This window comes from Glycine max, chromosome 12, assembly GCF_000004515.6.
Source record: "Glycine max cultivar Williams 82 chromosome 12, Glycine_max_v4.0, whole genome shotgun sequence".
NCBI lineage: Eukaryota > Viridiplantae > Streptophyta > Magnoliopsida > Fabales > Fabaceae > Glycine > Glycine max.
The window spans coordinates 35,157,692-35,170,338 of NC_038248.2; the positions used below are offsets into that span (position 1 = coordinate 35,157,692).

General features: G+C 33.2%; 1 protein-coding gene and 1 pseudogene across 1 annotated transcript; one reads left to right on the forward strand and one right to left on the reverse strand.

Moving 5' to 3' along the window:
* Positions 1-3,461: 3,461 nt before the first annotated feature.
* On the forward strand, positions 3,462-6,669 carry LOC100796910 (alpha-L-fucosidase 1-like; annotated as a pseudogene).
* A 1,768-nt stretch (positions 6,670-8,437) lies between these two features.
* Positions 8,438-12,181, reverse strand: LOC100785987 (serine carboxypeptidase-like). The gene is made up of 9 exons (XM_003540152.5): positions 11,703-12,181; positions 10,843-11,011; positions 10,446-10,565; positions 10,077-10,220; positions 9,832-9,982; positions 9,623-9,711; positions 9,275-9,533; positions 8,895-9,028; positions 8,438-8,809 (listed from the first exon to the last, which is right to left on the reverse strand). The coding sequence occupies exons 1-9, from the start codon at positions 12,026-12,028 to the stop codon at positions 8,687-8,689; spliced, it is 1,515 nt and encodes a 504-aa protein (XP_003540200.1). The 5' UTR covers positions 12,029-12,181; the 3' UTR covers positions 8,438-8,686.
* Positions 12,182-12,647: the final 466 nt, after the last annotated feature.

Below are 12,647 nucleotides of genomic sequence, written 5' to 3' on the forward strand. Positions count from 1 at the left end.
CATAAAGTTAAGGGAATAATATATAGTTAAACATGTGATCTAATTATAAAATTCATTAAATTGAATTTTGTCGGAGGATTTGCATCTTAGCGGCGAAATTTTCGTTTCTATTTATTTGTTATTTTAAAATCTTATTATATCCTTAAAAAAAGTATATGAAATGTCAAAATAATAAATAAGAGAGATAAAAACATATACTAAAAATTACAAATAGATTTTTTTTATAACAGATGAAAGTAAAAAACCAAATACAAAAGTCAAGGATGGAATTCTCAATAAATAAATAAAATTCTTGTAGTTAAAATTAATTTATGAATAATAATTTTTTACTTCTTCCGTTTAATTTTTTAACAAATACCTATAATATTAAGAAATTTTTTGAGAATCTCTCAACATTTTTGTCCTGACAATATAAGTTTATAATTAAAGAAATTTGCAAGCTAAAATCTAAATTAAATTCGCGGCGTAAATGTGTTGAATGATTGAAAAGGATAGAAGAGAAGGGTTTTTCAGAGAAAGAAAAAGACAGAAGAGAAAAGTCAAAACAAGTTCTCCTAAATTAAACTAAACTAAACTAATAAAGATTGAGGGACAGATATGTATATCCCTGCTGGCCCGTGATGATATTAAAACGAAAAAGAGAAATTATTGAACGTATCTATCTATCTATGTCACTTTCACTTTTTGGTTCAAGAGTTTCAAGGCTCGTAATTTTACTGGTAGCTTGAAACGTGGCCATGCCCATAGTGCTGACCCCTGAGGCTGTGGTCCCCACGATATGACACTTCCCCGCACGTGCATGCACGCTCTCAACACATCAATGTCCCAGAGCAATCAATAGTAGAATAGCATAGCTGCGACTGTAGTGTATGGCATTGGCATATATATCATCATAATATATGTGTATGATTGTTGGCACTTGGCTCTGGCTAGTAATGAGTAATGAGTAATGAGTAATGTGTAATGAGCAATGACCATGTTAGTAAAAAGTTAATATTCGTGTGTTGGTCAAACACTCAAACATCAAACATGCGTGTGTGTCCCATGACCTTCTATATATCTGCGTACACCTTTCAGGTGAAGCTAGCCAGTATTGCTTTGCTTCTCTTTCAATTCAATTCTTGTTTGATTTGTTTTATTTTATCTCTGAAGTAACTAATAATATATATATATGACTATGACATGCATAGAGGTTGATAAATAAAGGAGGGGTTGGTTGGTTGGTCATTAGTTGAGACTGAAGAAGAGAGCTTAGACTGGGAGCTATATATAGCTAGTGGTCGTGTGAATTCCCTGAGGCTGTGGCTGTGGCTGTGGCAATGGTCTAAGATATAGGGAAAGGAAAAAAGGACCAATCAATCAGTCACCTCATGCATATCTACAACAATTTGCAAATTGCTAAGATAGTTTCAAACCTCATTATCTATTCTCTTGACATATATTTCTTTACTAGTTTCCCTGTTTGACCTACAGTATTATTATAACTTGTGATAGATAGATTAAAGTTAATTAATTAACAAAGCTACCATGCATTTTACTGCTTGATTATAAAGATTTCCATTTGTTTGATGAGGTTGGTAAAGATGGGTTATGCAACATTGAATTTGAAACTAGCTTGCGAGCTAGCTACCCGGTGGTTAAGCATATAAGTGATGGATTAATTGGTTAATTAATTTAATAAGCACCATGGCTAACAAACACATACATAGTAGTCACATTAATGTAATAATTAGAGTTGTACAGCAATTTCGTGGTCATCAAATCAGTTTCCTGTTCGCTCTCTCTCGTTGTTCTCGTGACCTGACGTCATTCATCTTCTATGGGCACATTCAGCAATTTCATGATTATACATCAGTGTCTCTAATTTGCATTAGAGTTAGGTACTTTGGCGTTTCCCAGAAGCACAGTCCAATGAAAAGAGTCAAATTTTTATATGCTGTATTAATTAATGAGTATACAGTTAAACAATTAGAAGTAATCTTAAAATATTCAGCAAACAAAAAAAAAAGTAATCTTAAAATGTGATTTTTTAAAATAATTATTATAAAACTTAATAAATTTATAATGACAATCTATATGATTGAAGTTGGACTTACTAAGGACGTAGAAAATTATTTGTAATTATATTTTTTTTATAGATGATATAATTTGGATTGAAGAAATAAGAATCGGTTAACTCTAATTTTGGAGATAGACTTCAGAAAGAAACAAGGAGTTTTTTTTTTTTTTTCATTTGAGAAGAAATAAGATATCAGTTTTTTTAATCAAACACATCACAGTTTAAAAGAAAAGAAAAATAACTTAAAAATAAAGATGGAAGAAGATGTTGTATCATAAGTTTCATATATTAAATATCCGAGATTAATATTACAAAATAACGGAAAAATTAAAAAAGATGCTATACACATACAAATAAGGAGGTTAAAATTGAGGAGAGAAAAAACATAAAAAGATATTTGTAATCACAAAGTATTTATCAAATTCAAACAATTTTTTTTATTATATTGTTATATGTCTATCCTAGTAAATGTTTGAACTTTAAAGGGACTTCAAGAGAATAGAATGAGAGTGAAAAGAAAAGAAAAATATTTAAATAGATATATGACTACACAATATAAAGGACAAACCAAAAATAATTATATAAGAAGATATATTAATTTGATACGAAAAAAGGTAAGCAGTTATTTTGGACATTTACAATGAATGTCACTCAAATCACAAATGAGAAGTTCAGGTTGCATGATTTTTAATTTTGTGCAAAAGGAGAGAGAGAAAGAGAGATTATTAGAAGAAATTGTTAAAAAAAGATCTCACGGTGTATAATATTTATAAGTATCTCACCTAATAGATCAGAATTTTGTTGTTGTATGATTGAGTGAGTATTAAATATTTTTTATCCAATTTTTTTCCCAATTAAATTTTATAAAAAAAATTCCATTTTTGTTATTCTTAATTTTATTAAATGAAATTTCATCTAAAGATGTGGTATGGAGTATGGACTAATTGGATCTAGTCGGTAAATTTATTCAAAAGAGATTTTTTTTTTCAATTTTTTTATTATTTCATAATACCAAAATGTAAAAATTTCATTAAAAGAGAAGTAAACTTATCTCTATTCATCAAATCATAGTAAAAATCACGTTTTCGAGCAAGGATACAGGCCCAAGTCTGACAACCCTTGATCTGGAAAGTTAAGGTCCTGTGGCCGTTGGACTGTTGTTAGCTGCTAACAAAAAATTGTGTTTCCTAGTCGGTATTTTGTTGGCCCAGTCAACAACTTACAGCATGTTTGGATACCACCAAAATCATACACGACCCAATGAAACCGCGGTGAGGCAACGTGGTTTTACAATCGAATTTGATTCACCGCACCGCCGTTCCAAACATACCATTAATTTGCGTAGTCCAACCACAAAACACAACCAACCAACCAGAACAATTACTGTACAACAAGAGTTTGAGATTTTGGTGCAAATCCAACAATCCCGGGACCAAAATCTCAACTTGCACGCTACCCAATTTCCCAATTCAAATTCTCCTTCTGGGTCCCTGCATCTTGTCCCCAGAAGCCCCCACCTCTTCCAATTTTACCCCTCCCAACGACCTTCCAGCTCCAATGGCAACTGGGTGGCATGGCCCTCTTCTTCCACTTCGGCACCAACACCTTCACCGACTCAGAGTGGGGCACCGGCCACTCCAACCCCACTAAGCTCAACGCATCGCAGTGGATAAGGGTCGCAAAAGATTCAGGCTTTTCGCTAGTGATCCTCACTGTGAAACATCACGATGGGTTTTTCTTGTGGCCCTTGATTACACCAATTATTCGGTGCGTTCCAGCAACTGGAGGAACGGGAATGGCGGCGTCGTCGCCGAGCTCGCCTCCGCCGCCAAGGACGCCGGCGTTGGCCTCGGATTTTACCTTTCGCGGTGGGATCGCCACGAAGCATGCTATGGTGACACTTTGCGCTATAACGAGTTCTACTTGGCCCAAATGACTGAGCTACTCACTAGGTAACTAAATGAAGTAATTGTACCAACATGGCCTGACATGGTTGGTGGATAACTTTGTTTCATGACGTGCCATGGTTGGTAGATAATTTTGTTCCTTAAACATGGGATAATGGTTCAGTCCTTGGTCTGTGAATATGGAAAAACAAATGTTGGGAAAGTTCAACCCCTCAAATGGATCTTAGTAGCTCGGGGATTAGTCCTTAGCTTTCGGCTGAAGGATAACCTGATTCACCACAAAAATTAATTAGTTGTTGTTTTTATAATGTAAGGGGAAATGGGTTAAGAGTTTAATTTAATGTAAACTATCTTATAATTATTATTATAAAAGTTAATAAATTTAATATAGAAGTCAATCTCTGATCGAATAACATTGTAAAATGCCTTCACATTGTTAGTACATGGAGTATTTATTGATGTTAAATTGTTTTTGTACATATCCTAATTATGCTGGACTGGACAGCTTATAAGCTATTTTGATAAGCTTTTTCAAGCGTTTACATAACTGCATAAAATATGTTTAAATAAGCTCTTCCAAACATATCTTATTATGGCTTTGTGGTTTATCTTTCTATGTTAATAAGAATTTGAAATGGGTCTTCTCTGATTGTTGCAGTTACTGAATCTTATTTTCTTGAGTTCAAAGCTTCCACCTTATGTCCATAGTTAGGTTTGTTAATGTTCTACTATCTAGTTTGTTATGCAATGCACCTGTGATGGGTTAGCTGTTGATCTTACAACTAAAATTTATTGCAAACCTGTAATTTCTAGATTTTATAGGAAACAAACACACCTTCTGTAAAGTAAGATTGTATCTAAAGGGGATTAGGATCCTCTGCAGTTTGAAAATAAACTGCAGAGGGTGGGTGCAATTCTTGATCTTACCTGAGATCTCATGCAGTTTTTGGAAAACTGCAGAAGATCCATTTCTGTTGTTTCTCTACAGTATGAAGTTTAGTGTGTATCCAGTATGCACCCGTAATTTAATCTATGCTATAATCTTTATATCGTAACGTTTACTTGTTGATTGTTTCAAGGTTGGATTATCCTTGCACTCTTTAGAACCAAGCTTACTTCAGCAGAGCCTTTTTTTTCTCCTTAACACAAACAACTTGATCATTTTTTTTACTATCAAGAGTTTGATATTTATGAAGGATTTGAATAATTTTTTTGTTTTGCAATTAGCTGCCAATATTCATTTCATTTTTTATTTAATAATTAGTGCATTCAAACCAGATATGGAGAGATAAAGGACATTTTTCTGGATGGCACAAAAGGAGACGGAGAGACAGAAATGAATTATCTCTTTGATAGCTGGATTTCTCTGATTCATCAGCTCCAACCAGGGGCCACTAATTTTTCTGATTTGGGTCCGGACACAAGGTGGATCGGTAATGAATATGGTGCTGCTGGATCCACCTGCTGGTCTCTATACAACAAGACGGGCTGTGAAATTGGTTATATTGATAGCCAGTGAGTTCTATTTCGTACAAACACTACTATAGTTTCCCTTTTGAATGATGTTTGGTTTAAATGTTTATTTTATTGTCACCCAGCATCGCATAGATTATAATTACTGCTAATTGCATGGTGTATGAGCAGTGCTAAGCTTTTTTATAGAGCAATTTTGGAAGTCATGGAATTGGGTCTTTCTATTATTCATAGATGGGTATTCAGAGGATTGAGCTTACTCTGATTCAGCTGATTGATTGGTTTTAAATGAAGTTGAAGAATGTAAATTTCAGTCATTAGTTGTTTGTTGCATGTATCCATGGCAAGGCTTGAAAGTGTGGATGATCATGTAATGTAGACGTTTACCATTTTTTTGGTCATCTGACAGATACAATAGCGAGGGAGACCAATTTTGTCCTGATTGGATACCTGCTACATGTGATGTCTCTATAAGACCCAGTTGGTTTTGGCACGCATCAGAACAACCAAAGTCTGCAAGGAGTTTACTTGAGATATAGTAAAAATCAGTTGGAAGAAACTGTCAGCTGTTATTGAATGTGACACCAAACTCCTCAGGTCTTATTTCAGATGAGGATATTCAAATTCTTCAAGAGTTCACCGAACTTAGGAGGTCCATATTTTCTCACAATTTGGCTATAAATTCTGTTATTAATGGCAGAGCATAAGAGGGGGAATTCAAGAGACTCACTTTAGTCCCTACAATGTTCTTGAAGAAGGTATATACACATATTGGGCTCCCGGGGAGAACCAAACTAAGTGGATATTGTACATAGATCTCCAAGAACTAGTATCCTTCAATATTTTGCAATTACAAGAGCCTATTAACATGGGACAGAGGGTGATAGAGTTTCATCTTGAGGCTTTGAGCCTAGATGGTGTGTGGATGAGAGTTGTATATGGCACCACCATTGGATATCAGAGGCTGTTGCGGTTTCCAAAACTGAAGTCTCAGTATTTGAAGCTAGTTGTGGACAAGTTGCGCAGACCCGTTGATATCTTTGGAATCTACATGGATCCTGTTACCGTTTTGAGTGACCTTTCTGATAGAAAATCAGGAGCCTGTTTCAATGGAGGTCAAGTTCTTCAAACCACTAGAAACAGCAGTTACCTAAGTGCTACAATGTAAACTGTTTGTAATTGTAAAATTTGAAAACACTTTACATGGAAAATATACGTTTAATTTTCTTAGTTCCTTTGTAATTCATGAAATGTTGAGATTTTTTTTATCAGTCATGATGTTTTGAGATAAGCAGAAGAGAGATCTATCTCAATGAATTTGTATCTTCTTTTGCACTTTCCCCCTCTTTCTCCTTTTTCCTGAGTAGACATACCAAACAATACTGAGAAATGTTGAATTTATTTTCTAATACACTTATTATTATTGAGTGAAATTAATATGAAATGATATAGGTCGCATCTTCGCATAGCGAAGAGTCTCTGGGCAATATAGGTCGCATCTTTTATTCAATGAGTTTCATTTATTATTTAATAGGTTTCACATAAATTTTACTCAATAGCCTTTAGAAAGATTGTGATAAGAAGTGTATTTATTATTACCTTCTTTTATAAGGAGAATGCGAAAAAAATATGAAGTGCAAAATTTAATATTATCCTTGTATTTTCATTATTTAAAAGGAATTATATCTTAATTCATTTCTTTACAGCACTGCTGAACACAACCTTAATATTTTTTATATTTTTTAATTTAATTTATTTTAAAATGGTTTGTAACGGTATAAAACAACCAAAATATGTAAAAAGTTATGAAAATTTCACATCTAACTTTTTATTTTCCTTCTTTAAAACCAGTAGAATATGTAAAAAAAAAAAAAAGACCACCCAACCATATAAGTCAAAATATTTTGGTGGTTTAGAATAATAAGAAACCGTTTTTTCAAAAAAAAAATAAAAATTAACCATTAAAAATCATTACAAATTAATAAAATCATGAACACATTGAACAAAGAGAAACTAAAAATAATTTTTTGAAAATTTAAGGAACTAGTAAATACATTATTTTTTTAAAAATTAAAAATATGTTTAAGTAAAAAAAAAATCAAAACCTGTGTATTATGATTTAATGACGATATTTAACCCCAAAAATAAAAGAAAACTTAAATTTTAACTTATAATTTTTTTAGTTTTTATAATTTTCTTTTAATTTCTATAATTTAGTTATAGATTACCTTTTAGTCTTTACTAAAAAAAATATAAAAATAATTAATTATAAATTAGTTATAAATTATCAATTATTTTTTTTATTATAAATTATCTTGCAAAAAATTAGTTTTGTTAATATTTGTGTAGTTAATTTTAATTGATAATATTACTCATATTTTAATAATAAGAACTAAAAGAAAAATAAAATATAAAATATAATAACTAAAAACATCATGTTCAAGAATTAAAAGAAAATTAAAATATAAATTATAAAAACTAAAAAAATTACTTTCAAATTATAAAAAAAATTAAAATATAAAACTAAAAAATCGTACAGGAATAATTAGACCTAAGAAATAATTGAAAAGAAAGAAGGGATTATCTTCTTTCCATTCCCGCGAATTTTGAAGTGCGAGATGGGAGAAGAAGGAAGCCCACGAAGAGTAACGTGCTCGATTTTATCCATAGACCACACCGATATGTTTTACAGAGTCTGCGCCGTTTGCGAGAGAACTATTTCCAGCCCCACTTTCATCTGCCACCTATGCTCTTTTTCTTCTTTTTCTTTCTTCTGTAGATGTCTGTTACCACAGACACACAGCTCCTGCAATTCACCTTTTGAAACAAATGCTACGAAACACCAAATCGTTCCAAGTTTAGTCACCACATGTCTTTACTTTGGTTTAATTGTCTCCATATTGATGTTTCCTTTTTTCATTATTGTAATTTGTAATCGAACCTCATTTTCTAAGGTCATTGTTTTTTTTTTTTTTTTTGCCAATAGTGCTGCATATACTTGTTCAAGAATTGAAATTTGCTTTGATTGAAATCAGGTTACAAGTGTAAAGTTGTGCGTGATTTGGTGACAATGATAGATGATTAGTTCCAAATCCCTCAATGGTCAGGGATAAGAGAAACTAGAGAAAGAAAAAAAAAAGAAAAAAGAAAAAGAATTACATTCCACCCTCCCAGTATACACAAGGAAATGACATCAATATCTATGCAGCAATAGAGGGATGGTTTTGGTTTTTGTGCTGTGAGTGCATCATTTAGGAGAGACATTATCTCCACTCTTTGTCATTGTCAGTTTCCCTTGCATCCAGCTTCTTAGCATCTCAAGTGCAGCTTTTGGTTGATCCATAGGGACCATGTGACCAGCCTCGTATACCTGTTTTGTTTAGTCAAAAAATAATGTCACCAAAAAGTGAATTTAACAATGTCAGGATTAGCAATAGATGCCCTTGAACACACACCTTGAGGAAAGAGAGAGGTCCATGGCTTTTCAGCGTTCCTGCTTCTGCACCATCAACTAAAAATGGGACTGTACCAGACGCCCCAAATTGTTTTTGACCAGACCACTCCATTGCATTAACCCACCTTGAATTCCCTGCCCAATCACAAACACATTAAGAATGCTAAATGACCTCTCACTCTCAATCTTTGATGAAAACTTATTACATGGTCTTAAACTATCATGTCTCAGTCAATCTTCACGTAACATTCAAGTCTTATGTCATGTGAAAATTGACTGAGATCATGACTACTTGATGATCTAGAACTATGTAATAATTTCTCTTCTTTGACATGTCATTTTGGTTCCAATTCCAAATTAATTGAGTAGCTGCTGGTTTACCGAGCCAGTTGCATATGAGATCTTCTTCTCCAGCATACACAAGCACCTTGATTCCTTCCTCAAGGAGTGTGGGAATACCAACTTCCAGATTTCTCATCCAGTCTTGCATCATAGCACTATACACTGTGCTACTGCATGAAACGAAGTCCAAGTCCCCAACACCTAAAGCATCTCTCACTGTCTTCTTGTTTAAGAAATCCTCCATCACAGAGAAGTCATAACACAGATCTCCCACACATTTCTTTCTAATGTCATAGTACTGCAGTTAGAATAACAAAATGTGTTAGTAAACTCAAACTGCATTATTTTCATTCATCTTGGTCATACTAATGTTTTTCTATATCTTACATTTACATCGTCAGCGATGGTCATGATCCGATTGAATATCTTATTGCAAACATATAATGAAGATACGCATGTTTCTCCACCTTCAGTGCCTGACAAATGGAATGCAAATTAAGAGTGTCAGTGAACACAATTAATATCTGTCTAGCGCAATAAATTGGTAAATTTTTGTCCTGGTGAAAAGGGAAAAGAATTGAGGAAGTTATTCATACCGCAAGCTTCTATGGCCTGCTTGCATGGTGGGATCAACTTGTTGATGCTGTCATAATCAGCCTTTTTAATTAGTCCCCTGTCTAATGCGTAATCTGTATATGCCTGGTACTGAATTTCAGGATTGGTTAACCCATTGCCAATAGCAAAACCCTGTTTATATATGGGATCAACGGAATCAATACAATGAAGAAAAAAAACAATTAACCTTTCATAGTTATACTAAAAGTTATGAGATAGTAAAGACCTTTAGATTTATATGAATTCCTTCTTTTGCTTTGTTTCCTTGGTGAACCCTGGATGCAAGAGCTGGAATGTAGTGTCCAGCATATGACTCTCCAGTAATATAAAAGTCATTCTTAGTGAGCTGAGGGTGCTCCTTGAAAAATGCCTGTCATTATTGTAAAATTAAATGGATCCTATGATGCACAACGGCAGAGTCTAACATATAACTTGAAATTTAGATAGTATGTACACCATCCTGCATTTTTAATAACTAACCAAAGGTGAATCAAGTTTAACCACTCAATATGAGTAATTATATAACATACATAAATGAATGAGTTTGATTTTATTATGAAATACTTTTATTTTATCAGTTATCAAATAGAATTACCTGCAAGAAGTCATACAAATCATTGCTAACACCCTCTTCATCATGGCGAATGTCACTCTCATCAGAAGTATAGCTGAAACCCGTCCCAGTGGGTTGGTCTACAAATATAATATTTGATGCCTACAAAATGAGAAAACACCGTATTGATGCCAACAAGAAAACAAGCAGTGTATCAACTTTATTCTTTGAGCTAGTTAAAGTCTATAGTATAAGAGTAGACAGGAATATACATAATATCAGTTTGTTTGTTTGTGTTTTTTCCTTGTAGACACTCTGCATGGAATGAGCATAGCGAAGCACAAAAAATTTGACAGGATTTGTCACATGATTGTTATATGTGACTATGTGAGTGAGAAGTAAAGTGAGAAAAGGACAAGGGGAATTAATAGCTACGTACCTTGTCCCAGCCATAGTCATTCCACACAAGAGACAAGTTCTTGGTAAGCTGAAAAGGACCATTTTCGTAAAACAAAGCTAGTTCACTGCTGCATCCTGGTCCTCCAGTCAGCCATATGACAACAGGATCATTCTTACTGCTTCGAGATTCAAAGAAGAAGTAGAACATCCTGCAGATGATAAAGAGAAAAAAAAAAAAAGATTATTCAATTCAAAGTAGGACCACACATTAGCTATCTCCTAATTAATTATTTACTAAAAGATAAACATTTACTAATAAGCAACCTAAGAGGCTTCTGCATTATTAACTAACCTAAACCAGTACTATAGCTATGTGATGATAAATTTAGGCTGATTGAAATCCAACCAGAATATATAAAAATTATATTAGGTGTGCCTGTGATGTAGGCATGCATGTGTGACGCGCCAAAAAACTATGTAGGACAAGTTTTATGTTCATTCAATATTACTCTCTGTAGTCACTTAAAAATCAAATGTGAATAATTTTTAATTGAGTTAGCCAAGATTCCAATAACATGCAACTGCTTTTGTAAAACTGAATTAAGGGGAGGAAGTTGAACAACCGAACAACTATTTAAGTTAACCTTAATCAATCTTTTGTTGCACATTATTTGTTTCACATGGCATGGCTTCAATTATAGCTTACAAGAACTTTAACTTAGGTTACTTTTAACCAAAATATCCCTCTTCCTACTGGCACTTTACTTTTCCCACCTAACCGAATAAAGCTCTACGCAAGCTAAACAACCCCTTAAAATCACAGAAAAGAATTCTCTACCAAACTACCATACTTCTGATTTTGATAACAACCATTTTCTGAACATGAGTTTGCATCTTTACCTTGCAGCTTTGGAACGAGGAAGGCGATAATAGCCTGCATGGTGACCAAGTTCTTCAACAGAAGATTCTGAAGAAGCAGCAAGACTAGGGAAAGTGAAGCTCTTCTCCACAATGCTTCCTGACACAAAAAGAGGGTCATTCTCGAGTGTGTTAATGGGGTCTTTCGGGAACAGGTTAAGCCCTCTTATGAGTTTTTCTGCTGTTGAAGAAAAACGAAGGTCGTTGCTTGTGGGGTGAATTGGAGAGGAGAAAGAAGGTGGAATTGAGATGAGGAAGAGCAACACAAAAGACAGAGACATTTTGAGGAACCTTGACGATGATGCCATGTTGTTGTTGGAAAAAGTTTATGGCAATGGCTATGAATTTATAGTGCTCGCTACCTATGCAAACTGCTTTGGTTGTTACAAGTCTAGGGAAAAAAGTTGAGTATGGGAGGGTTAGCGGTTTCCTGCACTTTTCAAGTTCCTATTTTCTAAAATAAGTCTACATGCAAATAACTACTAGAGGTTTTAACTTTAGCATGAGAAAAGGAAGAAAAAAAAAAGTCTTTCAACCTTAAAATATTTAGTTCTCAAAATTTTTAAGAATAAATAATATATGTGTTAATATTATAAAGATTATTTATATTATTATTTAATTACAAATTAATTATCATATATAATAAATTTTTAAATATTATAATAACTATATTAAAATTTATATTAAAGATATATAATTTCTAATAGAGTTTAGTTAAACTTAATTATATGTATTAAAATCAAATTTTAATCCCAATTCTTCCTTGATTCTGAGCATATTTTTAGTATAATTTTTCATTGTATTCAAAGTTTATTGCTAATGGAAAGAATCTTATTATGATGTTAATGGAAATAATCTTAATGTGATAGCTGGTTCAAAGAATCGAGACTTGTGAGAATAATTTGGTGTATGATTGAGGAGTTTAAG

What these genes read in the sequence shown, in the direction of transcription:
- LOC100785987 (XM_003540152.5), bottom strand. Translation starts at nt 12,028, where the DNA reads ATGGCATCATCGTCAAGGTTCCTCAAAATGTCTCTGTCTTTTGTGTTG. An exon ending in CCTCGTTCCAAAGCTGCAAG is followed by an intron (nt 11,012 to 11,702) that starts GTAAAGATGCAA and finishes TATCATCTGCAG; the next exon opens with GATGTTCTACTTCTTCTTTG. An exon ending in GAATTCATATAAATCTAAAG is followed by an intron (nt 9,983 to 10,076) that starts GTCTTTACTATC and finishes ATATATAAACAG; the next exon opens with GGTTTTGCTATTGGCAATGG.